Source organism: Mesoplodon densirostris, chromosome 9 (genome assembly GCF_025265405.1).
Source record: "Mesoplodon densirostris isolate mMesDen1 chromosome 9, mMesDen1 primary haplotype, whole genome shotgun sequence".
Classification (NCBI taxonomy): Eukaryota; Metazoa; Chordata; class Mammalia; order Artiodactyla; family Ziphiidae; genus Mesoplodon; species Mesoplodon densirostris.
The window spans coordinates 48,667,695-48,687,814 of record NC_082669.1 but is presented as its reverse complement, the minus strand read 5'-3'; the positions used below and the strand labels follow the sequence as shown (position 1 = coordinate 48,687,814).

The following is a 20,120-nucleotide window of genomic DNA, read 5'->3' as shown; positions in this document are numbered from 1 at the left end:
TTCTTGTTTAGCTACTCTGAAGCCTTTCCTTTACTGTTCATTATTCTAAAACAGGAATATAGAGGATCTCTTGAGAGTTCTAGCAGTGAAGGGTACGGCTAACTGTGTTGTATTGTGCTGCTCCTCTATCACATGGCAGCTGGAGATTGGACCTCATGGACCACATCAGACACATTCCGTACTTTCCTAGACTGACCCTTACCACATAGTATTGTAATTTCCTGGGCCATATGTCCTGTTCACAGTTTCATGTGTCTTCAATACTTAGCCCAGGGTGCTTGCTTATATGTCAGGCATTCTATAGAGATTTGTTGAGTAAGATGAATAAATGAATAAAAGAACTAATGAGTTAAGTAAGCATATAAAAGTAGCTGTTTTCAACTAAGTATAATTTAGCCTGTTTTCCAAATAAGTATGTCTACCAATAAGAATTTTGTGTGTGTGTTCCATATATGAAACTAAATTAGAAGATAAATAATATGAAATAAAGCTATCTTAAAACTAACTAAACCTTGGAAGCAAGGTCTGAAATTGGTCTCATATTACACAGGTACAAAGCAGTGAGGGCCACATAAAATAAAGCAAATTGTCTCTGCTCTGGTGCCCATAAAGGCTTGCAGCTCCAGGTTTGGGGTGGTGGGGTTGGCTGTTTCAGGATTTTTAGCACAATGAACCAATTATGCTCTTTTCTCAGTGAGAAGAATGACTAAATAAATGAAAAAAAAGGGGCCATAATCCACTGCAACAGAGCTGACTCAACCATTAAAGAAAAATGTCTCTTAAAATCATTTCAAAATCTATGATAACTCTTATTTCCTATTTTACACACACACACACAAATTACATGAATATTTTATATAATTATTTAATTCCAGAAAATTCTATTTAAATAGTCCTTTGGAGTCTTTCTTTTGTGCAAATTTTAGTTTTACTAAACATCCAAGTAAAGTGAATAAAATGGACCTATTCCACATAGGAATAAAAGTTGTGCACTTTTGGAGTGTAAATCTGTAATTACTGTCATAAGTTATCACCTTCACGTTGGGTGCTGTATTAAAATAGGACTAAATACTATTTTAGTATTTAGTAAAATATTACTCTACAAGTTCTGGGGAGGGGAACAACTGAAGGGGAAATGCCACCTTTCCTAATCCTTTGATGGCTTTCATCTTAATCTCCTACACTGGAGTGAATACAAATCAGTTCAGAGCCACCTCCTGCTACCGCTTTGAGCCCACCTGCACTTCTCCCTCTCCCTCTCCGAGAAGCATGCGACCATTAACAGGAGGTGTCATTGCCTTTTCAAGGGTGGTAAATTATGCTTGTTCTCCACTATCCCTGTACCTTAGGCCCTGATCGTAAAATGAGAAAACACATGTAATACGCTAGGAAAACAAAGGGAATAGCTGCAGAAGAAAAATTTTATGGAAAACATGTTTTTCCCTATAAAAGATAAAAGAAATAGCAGGAAAAGAAATACATTCTCTGATGTCAGGAGTAAAATGAAAACAAACAGCACTCTATTATGAACAACGAGGTTTAAAAGTTCTTACCTGGGCCTGGAGTAGTGTTCACCAGGAATGAAGAAAAGAGAGAGAAACAAAGATAAGTTAAAATGTCAGTATATTTGATGAGAAGAACTCATGTTCTAAGTTTCAAATATTATCCATATATAAAAGGTGGGGGTTTTTTTGGTAAATAATTAGAACATCTTTCTTAGACCTTAAAAGAGAAAAACCAACTCCTTATTACTGTTTAAAATTAAGATACACAAATGAGTATTGCAAACAGCAAGTTAAGGAAAGGATTGGATGGGCAGGATGAAGAAATCTTAGAAAACTGAGTAGGCGTAAAAATACGTATCATGGGGAATCAATATATGACTGCAAATATCTTGTGGTTCAAATTGTGAGTGGACTATCTATAGACTGACTGACTGATATATTGATTTTAATCCATCCATCCACCCAAATTTTGAGGAAATGGGGATTTGCTTCCTCAATTGGAAAATGGAACCTCAGAGATCATTTTCAAGGCAAAGTATGACTTAATTACTGAGGAACATATAATTGCAGTAAAAATCTATATGATTTACAATTTTCAACACTTACACAAACCTTTGCATATTCTTTCTTAACATTTTACTAACAAATCCCTAGAAGTTTCTATTTTTTAATGTAGAACATTTGTGCTCAAAGTCAAAGATTCAAGAATCTATTATTTCTTGTTTTAGCTTTGATTTTTCCATTGTTCATGTCTCAATATACCACCAGTAGGCTGATAACAAATACTCAGATGTCCTTATCATACTCTGCATTAGATTATATCAAAGTGACAGAGAAATGGCTTAGGTTAAAGAGTTTTTAAGCAAAGACAACTTGGTACAACCAATTTGAACTTCTTCAAATTCACTATTTAAAAAATGCTAAGGCAAACATAGCTCATTTTAATTTTAAAATCTGGCTGTTCACATACACACTAAAGGTATGAAAATGTGTAGAATTTATTTGAATCATGGATAAAAATTTATTAAAATTTAAATTTACTATTGGAAATTCAAGATTTCAAAACTTGTAGAACAATATTCTTTTGTATTATAAACATTACATTTCAGTTATTCTGTTTAATCGGGGTCATGCATTTTCTTCTTTGGAAATATTCACTGGGACAGAGAAACTCGATTACCAGTAGATGGCAGCAGTGCAGTATATTATTCACCTTCAGTTGTATTTAAGGGCAAGTTCAGCAATTTTTCTTTGGGGGAAAAATCAACATTCTTTTGGAGTACTTTCTATGCAATTTAACTCTCCACTTTCTTGGCCCTTAATCGATTTATTCAAAAGTTATTTTTATTTTCTCTATAATTTACTTTTATTGTGATGAACAAATTTAGATTAATTTGGGAAGGAAAACGTATGGGTAAGCAGTGTGTTTGGAGATTAAAATTAGAAAATCTATGTGTGTATGAAACACACCTACATATTTAAGGTTAGTTCATACATATGAATTGGTTCATTTGTGACTTAAATTTAAACATACATCTTAATACCTACACATATTGTGTGAAATTCACTCTTTGTTAATTCACATGTAGGACAAACATGGCAATAACTGTCTGATGAATCTTATATTACATTAAACTAGTCACAGTTCCCATTAGACATTTTATTTCCAATGGAACACGAGTAACAGCTATGAACTGCAGCTAACAAGGTGTGCATCTGAAGTCAAAGAAAGTTCCACATAAGATTGAAAAGGCCAATCACCAAATTGATAGATAACATACGGCTACTTTGACGCCATCTTTATATTTATTTTTCCTTTTTTTAAAATTTATTTATTTTATTTATTATTTTTATTTTTGGTTGCATTGGGTCTTCGTTGCTGCGCGTGGGCTTCCTCTAGCTGCAGTGAGCGGGGGGCTACTCTTCGTTGCGGTGCACGGGCTTCTCATTGTGGTGGCTTCTCTTGTTGCAGAGCATGGACTCTAGGCACACCGGCTTCAGTAGTTGTGGCATGCAGGCTCAGTAGTTGTGGCTCACAGACTCTAGAGCGTAGGCTCAGTAGTTGTAGCACATGGGCTTAGCAGCTCCGTGGCATGTGGGATCTTCCTGGACCAGGACTCGAACCCGTATCCCCTGCATTGGCAGGCGGCTTCTTAAGCACTGCACCACCAGGGAAGTCCAGTATGTTTCTTTTTTCTTAACATATTTCATATTGAACAAACTTAAGTAAAGGTACAGAATATATTTCCCAATTTTAGACCCAAACCCATATACTTTCTTTGATTTTAATTTATGTACTTGGTAATTGAGATGTCTTTTCTGAGAGTCTAGTGGATCTATCAGAAAAAGACAATCTTGCTTTCAGTGCACAAATTATTGTATAATAACAGATTAAATACCTTGACAGTATTTCAAAAGTAGATTTCATTTTTATTTCCATTGAATTATATTAATATGCATATACATATAATACAGTGTACTAAATAAATCTCTTGAGAATACAGAGATCATCTATCTGATTTGGGATTTTAATAATTTACTCAGGCATTCTAAAGATAAAGTGGGTCAAATTTCTTATTCAGGGGCTATTATTTATTCTTTTCTATTTTGGATTTAAAAAGTAGATCATTGTGCACCTAGAAAATATTTTACAATATTCCCAATGGTAGAAAATACCTGGTTGACATGGTCCAGTTTCGGGCATGGTCTTCCTCCATTATAGGGTTTTTCACGCAGCCATTTAGACCGAACTTTCACGCCACTCCCACAGGACTTGCTGCAGCGTGACCAATTGGACCACTCACTGAGCTTGCAGTCTGAGGGGCAGGGGATGATGCAGGCCTCTTCAATGTAACCTGAGTGGAGTAAAATGAGACAAGAGTCATCTCCTCCAAATGTCACTCGCCTATTACTACCCACCATTCTAGCTCATTTAGAAGGTCCAAGTTTGACTTGACAGCAACATGCAAATGCAGAGATGTCTCTGTCGTTAGGGACTCAAATTAAATTCTGCAGGAAAATGACACATACATACAGTGACTTTGTTAAAATAACAGCTGAGCAGCTGTCATATGATCTGCTTAGGATTCATGCTCACCATATTTCAACATTTCTGACTTCCTGACAGCTCGTGTTTAATTGACAATAACCTGTCTGTTGCCACATCATTCTCATGTGGCCAGACTGATACATTAAAAAAATTATAACAGTTTTCTATAAAATCCTATCTGTTAATGTCACACATAAGTGTCTGAGTCCATGCAACATTCTTCCTCAAGAAGAAAGCCAGACCCTCTCAATCAATATTCAAAAGGAACCATTTAACTTAGCACCTTATGGTTCCCCTTCATTGAAAATCAAGTCTGAGGAAGAAAAATGAAGGATGTTAAATAAACAATGCCTCATATTTTTATAGTGCTGTCAATTTCAAAGACCTTCACACCTTGTATTCATTTGATTCTCTTGCAGATATTATAAATGTATTGGGCATGTACTGATGCTCTACTGGACAGATAAGAAAACAGAGAGATAACTGATAAGTGCAAGGTCACAGTAAGAGATAGGGATAGGATTTCTGAGGTCTAGTCTAGTACTCATTCCATCAAATCACACAGTCAATTAACTTAAGAGTCTACAGATTTATTTTGAGAAATGGGAGCATTTTCCTTGACCAGTCCCTCACTACCAACTCGGCATTTCACAGTATCAGTTTATCACTATTGTTCTCAAGGCAAAGAAATGGAAAGAGCAAAATTCCTCTGGTCAAGAGTCGAATGTTGTCGTCTGTCATACTATGGGGAATGGCTGTTCTTGAAACAAGAAAACACTCTGCTCTTACCACTTTACATCAACATCAAAGATTCGATTTTGAAAATCATTATAATGTAAACAACTTATACTAGGAGCTCTAGGTAGATTTTTAAACATTTTATTGAGACACAATTTATATACTATAAAAATCAGCTCATGTTCTGGTCTTTAATATAGTCTGAGTTATGCAACCATGACCACCATCTAGTTTCAGAACATTTTCATTACTGCAGAAAGAAACCCTATACCTATTAGCAGTCATTTCCCATTTTCCCCTCCCTGGCAACCACTAATCTACTTTATATCCCTAAGAATTCACCTATTCTGAACCATTTATAAAATGAAATCAAACATTATGTTTTATGATTGGCTTCTTTCATTTAATGTAATGTTTTCTGGGTTTTTCTATGGTATAGCATGTGTTAGTACTTCATTCCTTTTTATTAACCAAATAGCATTCCATTGTATAGATATACCATATTTTTTTATCCTTTCATCAGCTGATGGACATTTTAGTTGTTTCCACATTTTGTATATTATGAATAATGCTGTGAATATTTGTGTACAAGTTTCCGTATGGACAAGTTTTCAATTCTCTTGGGTATATATCTTGGAGTGTATTTAACTTTTTGTAGAAGTGCCAAACTGTTTCCCAAAGTGACTGTACCATTTTACAATTACACTAGCAACGTATGAGTGTTCCAATCTCTACATTTGTCAAAATTTATTATGCCTTTTTTATTTTAGTGTCCTTTGAAGTAAAAAAGTTTTAAATGTTAATGAAGTCCAATTTATCTATTTTTACTTCGGTTGCTTGTGCTTGGATGTCCTATCTAGGAAACTATTATCTAATCCAAGGTCATAAAGATTTACACCCATTTTTTTCTTCTAAGAGTTTTATAGTTTTAGTTCTTATATTTAAGTATATGATTCATTCTGAGTTATTTTTGTATATGTTAAAACATAGGCAGTCCAATTTCATCCTTTTGTATGTGATTACCAAGTTACCCCAGGCCCATTTGTGGAAAATACTATTTTTTCTACAGTGAATTGTTTTTGTACCCTTGTTGATAATCAATTGACTATAAATGTAAGGGTTTATATCTGGATTCTAAATATCACTCCACTGATCTCTATACCAGCACCACACTGTCTTGATTACTGTCACTTTGTAGTACATTTTGAAATCAGAAAGTCTGAGTCCTCCTTTGTTCTTTTTCTTCCAAGAAAGTTTTGGGTCTCTTACATTTCCACATACATCTTTGAATCAGCTTGTCAATTTTTGCCCCAAATGGTAGATTTTGATAGGAATTGTGTTGAATAGTTTGATCAATTTGGGAGTATTGCTATCTTAACAATCCAGGTACATGGAATTTCTTTCCATTTATTTAGGTATTCTTTAATTTCTTTCAATGATGTTTTGTAGTGTTTAGTGTATGTCTTGAACTTCTTTTCTTAAACTTATTCCTAAGTATTTTATTCTTTTTATTCTAGGCAGATTTAAAAGACAGCCAACAAACACTGATTTCTTTTATTACAGTGAAATAAGACCACCTAAAAACCAGTATGACAGATCTAATCTATAAGCTTGTGCCCAAAGTGTCCTGACTTGATACAGTGTTAAAAAGCTAGCCAACTTACTACATAGTATTTCCTAGCCTTGCTTTATAACTTACCTGGAACACATGTTAAAAGTACAGGTTTCTGGCAACCCCGGACATTACAATACAGTTCACTTGGGATAGTGCCTGATTTTTGGAAATTAATATATTTTCTTGTGTTTATTCATCACTCCCTCTCTTTTTAATTGAAAATTTTCTTATTAAGGTAATTGTAGACACATATACTTGTAAGAAATAATATAGAGAGGTCCCCTGCATACTTTCCCCAGTTTCCTACAATGGTAACTAAAGTATAATTTCAACCCAGATACTGAGATTGATACAATCCATTGAGTTTATTCAAGTTTCACCAGTTTTACCTGTACTTATTTGTGTGTGTGTGTGTGTGTGTGTGTGTGTGTGTGTGTGTGTGTGTAGGACTGAAATTAAGGAACTCTGTTGTAAGACACAGGAAGAATCAGCAAAATCTGGGTGAGAAGTAGTTTCGCGGTATATTTCTCTCTATATTATCTTCTATATTTTTTTCAAATATACACATCACCTGTTTTAAACTTATTGTAGTCTCGATACACAAAAGTGTATCTTTCAAAAGTATAAAGTTCACTGAACACATGAATGAAACCAACACTACTCCAGAACCCTCTTTTTTGTTGCCTTCCAATCACTACCTCTTCTCACATGGGCAACTACTACCCTGATTTCTTACAATCTAGAACTGTTTTACTTTAAAAAAATTTATGTAAATGGAATCATACAGTATATTCCCATGTGTGCTAGCCTTCTTTCACCCTATGTTGTGATGTGAGATTCATCCATACTGTTGCATGTTGTTGAAGATTATTCATTCTAATTAATGTATAGTACTCTATTGCGTGACTATATTATGGTTTTTTAATTCATTCTATTGTTTGTGAACATTTGGGTATTTTTCAATGGCAAGCTATTATCAACTGTACTGCTATGAACATTCTAGAACATGTCTCTTGGTAAAATTACATATGCATTTCTGTTAGGCATATTCCTAGGAGTGAATTTGATGCCTCAGAGGATATGCACATTATATCAGCAAATTGTAAGTATAAAACTTTTTTTAAAAGATGGGATCATGAATTTGGTATGAAGAGCAGGATGCAATGAAAGAATGCTCAAAAGTGGGAATTAGTCTCAGAGAGTCTTCAAGGGGGCAGATGTGTCAGCCGGGGCTTTGCCAGATGTGAAATACTGAAGACAGAAAGAAGATGTTAATATTGAGTTTTGAATGTACTTCTGATATTGAAGAAGACTTCTGGAGTATTGCTAATAATCCAGAGGGAAGTCCAATAGAGAACTGAAAAAGTATTTTACAATAGTGTTTACTAAAATTTTGAAAAGCATAACTGCTCTTCAAACAGATTACCATGACCTCCTTAAAGCTCATACTTTGACTTTAAGTATGGTTTGAGGTGGGAAAACAAGCCCAGCTCACTATTTTGAGTTAAAATATGTTTCAAATCACATTCTCCTTTTCAATCAACACAGCCAGTAAATAAATCTATAAAGTGTGCGATACTTAAAAATGTAACTCCTGATAGGGCCAGTAATAATTTGTGTTTCATAGGAATAGTTTAAGAAATAGAATCAAACTGTACAAATGTCTAAAGTCATTTCCAAATAAATGCCATCTGTAACCAGATTATTTAATGTTTGTAAAAGACAATGAATTAAGAAAAAATCCCAACTATTTCCAAATATTATCAATAGCTTAAAGGACATTAGTATTTCAAAAGTAATAAATTATTGAAATATTTCCAGAATTGCATTTTCCACCTTGCTAAAGATCAAAATGACTGCAAAAGTAAACCTCTAACCTTCTTGTTATTCAGTAATTATAGTTGAAAATAGAATCACATGATTTTTCATGTCACTACTTCAGAGTAACAGATAAATGGAAATTGTTCCTTTCCATTTTATCTGTTGAAGTATTATGGCATTGGTGAAATATGTCATGTCTGACTTTGTCTGATTCACACTGTATTTTCAAGTAAGCAGATATAAAATTTTTATGTTTGATCTTCCAATAGAGTATTCCAGAGAACATCTCGCAAATAAAACTCAATCTATTAAATTGTTGAAAGATACAAATTAGGCACTGAGATAAAGACAAAACTGCAAAAGAGTATAATGCTTAGCATTCCATTTTAATCTTCTAGTGTGTAACAACATTCAATAATTGCCTGTCATGTTTATCTAGTACAATTAAAATCCTTAATGCTACTAGTGAACTGCTAGATAAGCATTCCCCTGTTTTCTCTGCTAAGATCATTTGTGAGGGCAATTAATGCCAAACAATCATGGGGGATAGAAAGACAAACATTTGAAGCATTTTAAGGCTAAATAAACTGCTGGCGTCTTGTAGCAATTTATGGCTCCTGAGGAATGCTGGAATAAAATAAATGACTTCACAATTAGGGTGTTAAAACTTTAGTAGCTCAATACTGAACCTGACACATGGAAAAATCAAACTCCTAGCTTCTGATTGTATTTTTTGTATCTATATCTATTCTGATGGCTGCTTTCAGGTTGAAATGAATACAGAACACTAGCAGGCTTTACATGGCAACCAGAGGACTTACTGCCTTTGACATATTATCCAGTCACTTCATTCATGTGAATTATAAATGTGCAGATAAAGTAGTTTTCAGCAACCCTCACGATTACTATATTGTGCTGTTGAAAGGTGCACTGTTGATAGATTAGAATTCATTTTGAAAGCACGTGGAAAATATTGGTTGGTTCTGATTTACAGCTGTGTGAATGAGCAACACTGGCACTCTATCTGAAACATCTGGATTAATCTCAAAAGAGACCTGAAAAATCTCTCCTACTTAAGTGTGTGTTATATGCACATGACTGCAATCGCGAATGAGAACACTTAGCTAGAACTTTATCTACTGTGGTCCCTGTGTATTTGAAAATACTGAAAAAAATCATTTAAAAATATTTTCAAAATGAACAGAATATTCTTTTGTAATTATATATTAAGAACTGATAACTTGAAAAGCTGCAGAAACTAAACTACTCTGTATATATCCAAACTCCTATAATCAACTGTTCTACCCAGATTCTTATATTCAATGTATGAAAAGTTATGAATCAACATTGGGCAATCAAAATTTTCATAGTGAAGTGTTCAGGTAAATTTATGTAACTACAATGAAATGCTATTTTATTTATATTTATTTGTTTTATATACATATGAAGGCATATCTTTTCATATCTGCTAAATACAGATTTTCTCAGAAATTTTCAACATTAGTTGGTTTTTTTAAAATAATTTTATTTATTTTTTACTTTTGGCTGCGTTGGGTCTTCGTTGCTGCACGCAGGCTTTCTCCAGTTGTGGTAAGCGGAGCTACTCTTCATTGTGGTGCACGGGCTTCTCATTGCAGTGGCTTCTCCCATTGCAGAGCACAGGCTCTAGGTGCACAGGCTTCAGTAGTTGTGGCACGAGAGCTCAGTAGCTGTGGCTCGCGGGCTCTAGAGCGCAGGCTCAGTAGTTGTGGCACATGGGCTTAGTTGCTCCGTGGCATGTGGGATCTTCCCGGACCAGGGCTTGAACCTGTGTCCCCTGCATTGTCAGGTGGATTCTTAACCACCGCACCACCAGGGAAGCCCTCAACATTAGTTTTAATTGCTGTGGGATTTTGTAGCTGTTGCCATTCCAATACTGGGAGATTACCCAATGACTAGGCACCTTCAGATTCAGGTAGCATACCTATGTACGAGTTCATCATCAAGGCCATTTCTTATAGCAAACTCTAAAACTCTCTGCTGTATAACAAAGACTTTGGCTGGTCTGTTTCCCTGATTCCTGGGAGGCAGCCTCTAAGCCCTGAAATTTCCTGAGTGATAGGAGTATCTTTGTTATTCTTGTTGGGCCTCTTGGACTATATGTGAAATTATGATAAGAAGATGTCTAAGGAAGGGGTATGATTATACCACCAAACCAAAGACCAACCATGTGTTTAAAAGGTTGGGACTTTAAGCCACTTGATATCCTCCCAAACTCTGGGGAGAGGGGATTGAGTTCAACTGTGTGGTCAATGATTCAATTGATGCCTACAAAATACGACCCCCCAGAAAGCTCTGGATACAAAAGCTCAGGCTAGTAAAGCACATCCATGGGCCAAGAGGGTGATGCCTCCTAGCTCCATGGGGAGACAACCTGGATGCCTTGTGTTTGGGACCTTCTCAGCCCTTGTCTATGTGTCTCTTCTATCAACTGGTTCTGATTTTTATCCTTTTGCTATAATAAAACTATAATTGTAATGGTGCTTTCCTGAGTTCTCTGAATCGTCCCAGTGAATTGTTGAACCTGAGGGGGTAGTGGGAATCCCCAAATCTGTAGCCAGCTGTTCACAAGGGAGGCTGACTTGGCGAGCCTGAAAGTGCACAGCTAGTGTCTGAAGTGAGAGCAGTCTTGTAGAGGACTGAGCCCCTAACCTGTGAAGTTTGGCCCAAATCCAGGTGGTTAGTGTCAGAATCGCATTCTACTTTCAGATGTATATTTTATTAAAAAAGGAAATAAACTTATTTATGAAACAACCCATATCTATAGTTTACTTATTCAACCAAATTAAAACTTTGGGAATAATTACATGCATTAAGGCATCTACTTGTAGATTGAGTACTCTCTGAATTTTAAGAAATTCAATTGGGTACTTGTACCACAAATACTCCCAGGATGTATTCCTTTTCTAAGTTTTGTTGATGGTCTTTTTTTGTTCCTGTATATTCTAATAGAAAAAAAATCCACACCTGTGGCATGTATACTAGAATTTATGACTGAATAAGGCAGCATCTGGTATTTACAGTTCCTTACAACATCAAGGGATGTCATTTAAACATGATACCTGCTTTAAAATCATACACATCATAACTTCAGGAGGCTGGTGAAATAGGATGTAGATCGCTTAGGCTATTAGGCAATAATGCTAAATGCTGCCATATAAGGGTCAGCTATAGTTATAATATGACAATATTTTATTAAAAAGCTTTTGTTTCACTTGTAAAATTTGTAGAGTTTTCTTTTTATTGTAATACTTAGTGCTGTAGTGCAAACTACCTATGAAACAACCTGTAAGAAAGACTTTGAGTGCCAGCAAGGGTTTTACAAAGTATCAAATTTTAAGGCTTCCCTGGTGGCGCAGTGGTTGAGAGTCCGCCTGCCGATGCAAGGGACGTGGGTTCGTGCCCCAGTCCAGAAAGATCCCACATACCGTGGAGCGGCTGGGCTCGTAAGCCATGGCCGCTGAGCCTGCGCGTCCGGAGCCTGTGCTCCGCAACGGGAGAGGCCACAACAGTGAGAGGCCCGCATACCGCAAAAAAATAAATTAAAAAAAATTTCAAATTTTAATGGGCATACTTTGAATCCTATAGATGTTTACAAAACCAACTGATAAAGCCATTCATTAATGTTCAGAAGGTTCTCTGTAATATCATTCATAAACATACTAGTCAAAGAGAGAAAGCTTGGAAGAATTAATATAAATCATTATATTTAAAAATTAATGTTAAAGGGAAATTAATCTTACACTAATAAGGCATTAGACAAACTATGCTGAACAATTCAATAGTGACTACAGTTAAAAGACAAACTGAAATAATTAAAGGGGTGTAATGTGACCTAAAATAAGTAGTATAGCTGTTTAAATGCCAGCATGATGGTCAAATGGCAGTACAAAGTACTGAGAATTTTAGAGTCATTGGATCATGAATACTGAGTGCACAAAGTCAAATGCACACAACACTTCAATATAATATTGTATTCTGCTTATGAATAGAGCAGTAAGTAAACCCAGAGCTCTCTCTTATTTCTCTATCTGAACCAAAAAAGACTTTCCTCAGGGCAATCATTAACTTGCCAATATCCTTTCCACAGAAGATCCTATAGACTCATTCTGTTTTCAAAATCATACCTACATAGGCATTCACTTTATAAAGACACATCTTTACAAATTTCAAAAGTTTCCTAATGTTCTCTTGCCCACAACTGGTAAGCAAGTGAACTACCTCCTGTGAGGTGTTGATTATTTTGCCTAAGACAGCATCACATTGTGATCCTCTAGGAAATGATCTTCATAGGCCTTTCACACCAAGGATAATAAAGCTCATGATCCCTACCAAACCCTGTGAGTGTCTGCATGACCCAGAGAAGTAGTCTTAAACTTTAAATGTGTTATAGAACCCCCTGGGGATCCTGTCAGAATGCAGATTCCCATTCAGCAGGTCTGCAATGTAGGTTGAATTTTGCATTTCCAATGGTTTTCCTGTGACGCCTATGCTGCTCCTCTGTAGATGGCATTCTTAGTAAGAAGGATTTAAATCCTAGTTGGCAAATGACAGCTGACAGCCTGTTTTTCTAAATAAAGTTTTACTGGAACATAATTGTGTAATTCACTCATATATTGTCTATGGCTGCTTTCATTCTATAACTGCAGAATTGGGTAGTTGTTACAGAGACTTTTTAGCCTGCAGAGCCTGAAATATTTGCTATCTGGCCCTTTAGGAAAATATTTGGTAACAAGTAATCTAACCAAATAGCTGATTCTTGAGTTTCCTCATGGGCTCTCCAAATTGGTATTTGATAGGTATCAAAGAAACATATTACTTTTAGGTGATAGGAGACCCATGTATATTAAACAGCAGGGGTTCAGGAAGAAGAGTCATATCAGATCGGCCTTTCTGCTTACTTGATATTAACAGATGATAAAATATCACAAATAAAATTAAGTTCAATTTTAGAATATCTATTGATAGTACATTATGGCTTAAACTCCCTATAAGGAACAGCAAAGACAAATTTGCTGAGAGTAAAGATTGAAGAGAAGTGTCTGGAAGGAATTATGTAACTCAAAGAGCTTAAGACTTCAGCATCTGACATTTTTACACTTTATCCAATTCGCCTTCAAAGTGTTCCTTTGAGATAAATCTAATAGAATTGTTATTCCTTATTTTCTCAAGGAAAGATGAGTGGACACAAAGGGAATTAAATGAACATTCCATACTCCCAATTAAAGTTGTAAACACAGGCTGGGAAAAAGCAAGTTGTCACAATTACTAATATAAACCAAGAGATTAAGCTGTTGTCCAAATCTGGTGTTGTACAAAGCAGGCAATTCTGAACAATAAGCTTTAAACTGGAATAAAGAGATTTACCAATATCGATATTACTGGACTAATTCAGTGGAATGGGTGTGTGACTATTATTTCTTCTACCTACCAATTAGTAGGAGGAGAGAAGCATAAATATTTGATGAATATCATATAGAAAGTTTGTGGCATGTATATAGTTTATTCCAAAGATCTTAGTTGTTCTCAATGATCTGTTTGATTATATTCCAGAACTGTGACACAGAGGGAAGGACACTGTCTGGAAAAAAGGAAGCATCCAAGCCTGATTGTGGATTAAATACAGCTACAAAAATTCTCTCCACCTCTTCACTCATTCATTCATTCTACAAATATTTACTGAGCACTTACTGTTCTAGGTGCTTGGGATACATGAGTGAATAAAGTAGTCCAAGATACCCTCATCAATCTACATTTTTGTACAGGATAAAACGTAAATAATAAATACAATAAATAAGTAAATTATATGGTATGTTATAGAGTGATACATGCTTTTGAAATACAAAAAGTAGAGCAGAATAAGGGCTTTTGGGAGATCTGGGTAGGATTGCAGGGCAGCATAATAAAATTCTACCACTTATGTTTAAATGAAAATCTTGTATATGTGTACCTTGCATAAGCTAGGTTACCTCTAACATTCTTTAAAATATCAAGATTAAATGATATAATAAAAAAAAAGTTCCAGAAATTCTACCTCTTGTTCTGTGAAATTTTAGAAGTGATTAACTTGAGAAATACCTAGTACTATGTGCCAGGGCAATCAATTTCTAGTGAACCAATTAATTAAGATCTCAGAGTATTCTAGCAGTAAGTAGAAAATGTGTAATTTGGTTTTTTAATGATTTATAATCTGTTGCTAATAGTGACACCATTCCAAAAGTAAATATACATAATTTGTATTATGATATCAGGATAAATGCCAAAAATGTATTTATATATCAACATTTATGCAGGAACTATATTTAATACCATATATCAGGATGGATGAACACTTATGTGCCTCCCAAGGTATACTTTAAGATCAGATTTTTGTTGTATCGACATATTGCTTTTCAGTACAGAGTCTATTCTTATGAGAAATTCCAGACATAATAGAATTGTGCCTCGAGTTTCAGACATTAAAAAAAAAAAAAGGTTACCACATGGGAAATGACCTAAAATAATATACTTAAGCTGATGAAAGTCAAACTGTTTTATCAGTATAATAACTGATAATATGATCCACAGATGGATAACACAGATTAAGTAGAGATGCCATAAGGCCACTATTGAATAGGGTAGGGGATTAATGTCTTTGTACCGCATACATGTGGGGATCAATTTTATGTTTAAACTGAAAGCCGTTAAGAGACTTTTTCTTGAAAGCCACTTTAAACCCCATCCCCACCATTCATCTGGAAGCTGCTTTGGCTGAGCAAAGGCAGTGGTCATAGAAACTGCAAGTTAGCACATGCCTAGGATAGAGCATCAAAGTGACAGCACTCCACTATCACTATCGGCATTGACAGAACAGCAGCAGTAATTCCAAAGAAATCAGGCAAGAGACACTCAATTTCCTCAGACTTTGAGTAAAACTGTTAGTAGATGCTAAACTATCCCATTAGACATCCATCTTAGATCAGAGTTAAGGAGAAAGGAGTGATGTTGGATAGACACAAAGAACTAAACTGGAACCGTTCACTTAAACATCTTAGATCCTTTCACAATCTCCATGAAGTTCAGTGCTGCCAGGGACCCATCTATTTTTCTACATGTGCTTTTCTTCTAGAATACACTACTGAATTCTTCTTGCTTTGAATTGACAGTGCTAAGGCAGAAAGTCTACTGCCTTTGGCCAATTTCAGTTTTTCTGTACTTTTTTTTTTTTCAAGAGATCAAACATTTTCGTGAGAGTCACAAGATACTTTTAAAGTTTTTTTTTTTTCTAAAAATAAGATTGACTCTTAAGTGTCTTACTGAAGCTCTCATGCATCTAATTAACAGGTCAAGGTAAAAGTGAGAATATATGAGAGTCATTTTGAAAGCTCAAAGGTTATGTTAAAAACAAATGATTATCTTGGTGATTCACTATGCATAACAACTTAAAATGTGAGCAAACACTTACATGCTACATTTCAGGAGAAACATTTTTAAAGTGATCTTCACTTTTACATTTTAATGACTAACTATGATCTTCTACATTATTATATCGGCTCAGAATGCGAAGTGCATTTACATTTTTCCTGGTGTCTAATTAATAGCACCTATGTTATTTGATATAGAGAATAAAAAACTCAATTACTCTTACAAAAGTTTTTCAAGGCTTACTAAACTCTTTTTAGTTATTGTTCTAAATTCATGGGATAATCTTAAACATAGCAATGCATGCATGTAAAATACTTATATCTAGAGCTTCAACATAATGGACTCTTATAATGGGGGCTTATATCACTAGACTTTGATAAAACAGTAATTATGAGATAAGGTAAAAAAAAAGTCAGGGTTTTTGGAAACTGTTTTGGAGACAGACTTAAGAGATTCCATAAATGTGTCACCATGATACCCCATAATGGTTTATATATGTGAGATGGTCCTATTAGTTCATGCTGTTTTCTGAACCATATAATAAAAATGGAGGAGCACTGTTCCAACAGCAGAAGTTACTTCAGCAAGGTTGGAGGGTAACTACCATATCCCTCTCTCCCAGTAATTTAACTTATCTTTGTTAGGTCACCTCCATGAAGAGAGGAGAATCACTGTCCAGTGTTCGCAAATATGTGACATCCATGATTCAGGCTGACCCACTGTAAACTGATCTCATTCCATAATAAAAGGACAGATACATTAACATAAAAGAATGAACAAATATTGCTTAAGGCTGACTATATTATGATGTAGAACGAAAGAGTTCACTGCATACTCTGGTCAAAACCACTCTTTATAAGCTTTAGGCAATTCAATTATTGTCACAGTATTTTAGCTTCTTTTTGATTTTTTGTTTGTTTGGAAATCAAAAGTTTCCAAAGTGTATGTACCTTTTTCTAGTTTTGTTTGTTTGGGCCAATCTCAGCTTAATGAGGAATAAATGAGATGTTTGAGTTTTCACCAATTGCAGCTTTCAGTCTTTCTCCTCTGCCACTTGATATCTTAGGCACGTCGCAAACCTTGCCAGTTCAGTTATTAAAAGTCTGTCTAGTTTAACACTTTATTCTCAAATTAAATTCAATCTTCTCTTCTCCTCCCTCCTTTTCTGTACACGGACTTCGTGTGGATTGCTGAGCCTATTCAGTAGACTCTGGATCTGCCCCAAGGGAGGTTTCTAGCACCATTTTTGCCTACATGTAAAGCTTCCTTATCACCAACTTTGGGACTTAGCTGCCAACTTCTAGACAACAAGACAAGTGCCACCGAATGTCCTGTGACATATAAATGATATATCAATACATACATAGTGGTGTCCCTAATGTTCAATTTAGAACACACTCCTGCAAACTTTCATTTCTCTCCATTCTGATACACTTGCATTTTACCTCCACCCCCAAAGACAGCAAATGTGTAACAGTGAAGAAAAGTTGGATTACCGTGGCTGTTACATCTGGATGTCTCCACGAGCCTGCCATTTTGATCGTAGCATGCCATTGCTTGGTAACGATATCCTTGACCACATTCCTTGATGTCTCCTTGTACCTTCATTCCCAGCAACACTTCCACTTTCCCCTCTGGCAAAATGCAGTCTGACCAGTTCCCCACAGGCTGTGCATTATACTTGTCACACGGACAATACTGCGTCTCAATCAGGGGGTACAAATGAGAATTTTTACATTTTTCCTTCTTTTTACTTTTTCCTGTGGAGAAAATTAAGTTGGAAAATATCATCATTAATATCAAGCAACCCAAAGTTTTCTCCTTTCCTAAACTTCCTTTATTTTTAACCGTATTCAACAGTAGCCTATAAATGAATGCTATTTTCCCCCTCTGTAGCGCTTTCTATGTAGGCTTTTGTTAGCACTGGGTGCTTTGCATAGTGAAATTTCTCTTATTTTCTCACTTAAAAATAGCCCATTTTGAATAAGGCACTAACTGTTGTGCTGAATTTTACACTCCTCAAAATAATTAAAATCCTCTCAGATGATCATGTGCTTTCACTGACTGGGGAGTTTGAGGTAACTGTACAATTCTCTCCTTTATAATATGTGCAAAAGTATGAAATGGAGAGAGAGAGTCACTGCACTGCCCTGCACAGTTAAGTAACTCTTTTGTTAAGTTCAAATAGATGGCTTAGTTATACAGGATTATGATTCAGAAAGTGAGATTTTTGCATTTACTTTTCTGATTGTGATTTTGCATCTTTCAGTATTTCTGAAAAATAATCACTTTGACATACTTGGTGATTAATGTAGGAAATAATAATATTCAAAATTAAGATATTTAATATCACAATAAAAATATTAGAAATGGTTTGTGTATAAATCTAAATAAATTCCCTTTTAAAATAAAAAATCCTTGGGCCTCCCTGGTGGCGCAGTGGTTGGGAGTCCGCCTGCCGATGCAGGGGATACGGGTTCGTGCCCCGGTCTGGGAGGATCCCATGTGCCGCGGAGCGGCTGGGCCCGTGGGCCGTGGCCGCTGGGCCTGCGCGTCCGGAGCCTGTGCTCCGCGGCGGGAGAGGCCACAACGGTGAGAGGCCCACATACCGCAAAAAGAAAAAAAAAAAAAAAAAATAAATAAATAAATAAAATAAAAAATCCTTGAGCATAACAGTAATATGTGCCTGAAAAATATCATTATTTTAATTAGATCATAATTTATATCATGTCATATATGTTATATACTTTTAATTATACTGCATGTAACTAATTACATATGTTTTACATATATTTATCTCTAACTTTTATAAGCTGCCTTATATAATTTTCAACAGTCTTCATTATGACAGCTGGATCATTTTACAACTTTAAATACTGAATACTCTACTAGCACCAATATTTTTAGGTTTCTTTTGCCACTGACAATATTTTTGAGTGCATCAGAGTTTAGTTCAATATGATGGCTCCTGTTCCCGCTCATTATATTACAGCTTTTTGTCAATGTGACTACCTTTTAAAAAGTGTTTTCAGGTACAGAATTAATGTTGTATTTCTCTTCTAGGATATGAAGGATAATCTTAGGCTGACAGTGAGAATGGCTTAAGAAAGTGAAGTGGCAACCTTTCCCCATGTTCCTAAAAGACTTTTCTCCAAGTACTTCACTGTCTGTAGGTAATCCACCAAAGGTACATGTTTAAACCAAAAATTAATCTACCACGTATTGTATAGGGAGACAGAGTTCAGTTTTCAAGGCTACTTTTCCTTTCTACTAAAGTTACATAATGCATCTGTCACTGCCAACTTACATCAAAATACGGCTCTGAATCCATTGCCGTATTATGTGTTAGTATTACAATAATAATGCATATCTGTGCATTTTCCAAATACATTGTCAGAACTATCTTGGCCTGACTTTTTACTGTGTTTTTCTGCCTTGACAAGTGTTGGCTTTGGCATCCCAATTATTCTTACCAACAATGGTGCGCTTTCTGGTCCTAACTGCACCACAGTCTCCACTGCATGAAGAAAACTTGGACCAGCTGGTGAACTGACAGTCATCTTGGCAGGGGATCTGGCAGGCTTGGGTGAGGGCTGGCACGGGGCCTGCATACCGGAGACATTCATGGATACCAGCCTGTCCACCATCTTGCTTTCGACAAGTAATGGCTAAAGGAAAAGCAAAAAGTTGTTTATCATGAATCTGAATGTCTGTAATTACTCTGTAATTTAGGAATTAACCCAACATTCCTTACTCAGTCAAAGGAGTCCTCTTTTAATTCTTTATTTGCAGCAGAAATCTGGTAGGAGTGTTTTTAGTAATCACAGTAGTCATTAAATTGATCTTATAGGATTTTTAAAATAACAGATAACTCTCTCTCTCTCTCTCTCTCTCACACACACACACACACGCACACACACTTAGCAGTTTTTATTAGATGTTATTAAGG

General features: G+C 35.5%; 1 protein-coding gene across 1 annotated transcript in view; it reads right to left on the bottom strand.

Annotated features, from left to right (window-relative positions):
- THSD7A (thrombospondin type 1 domain containing 7A) overlaps window positions 1-20,120 on the bottom strand; it is a 442,804-nt gene that overhangs the window by 33,804 nt on the left and 388,880 nt on the right. Inside the window, exons 12-15 of the mRNA XM_060108907.1 lie at window positions 19,645-19,839; window positions 17,668-17,931; window positions 4,182-4,360; window positions 1,554-1,559 (exon numbers count right to left, since the gene is read on the bottom strand). Of these exons, the coding sequence (XP_059964890.1) occupies window positions 1,554-1,559; window positions 4,182-4,360; window positions 17,668-17,931; window positions 19,645-19,839 (644 nt within the window). The remainder of the gene's footprint in view (window positions 1-1,553; window positions 1,560-4,181; window positions 4,361-17,667; window positions 17,932-19,644; window positions 19,840-20,120) is intronic.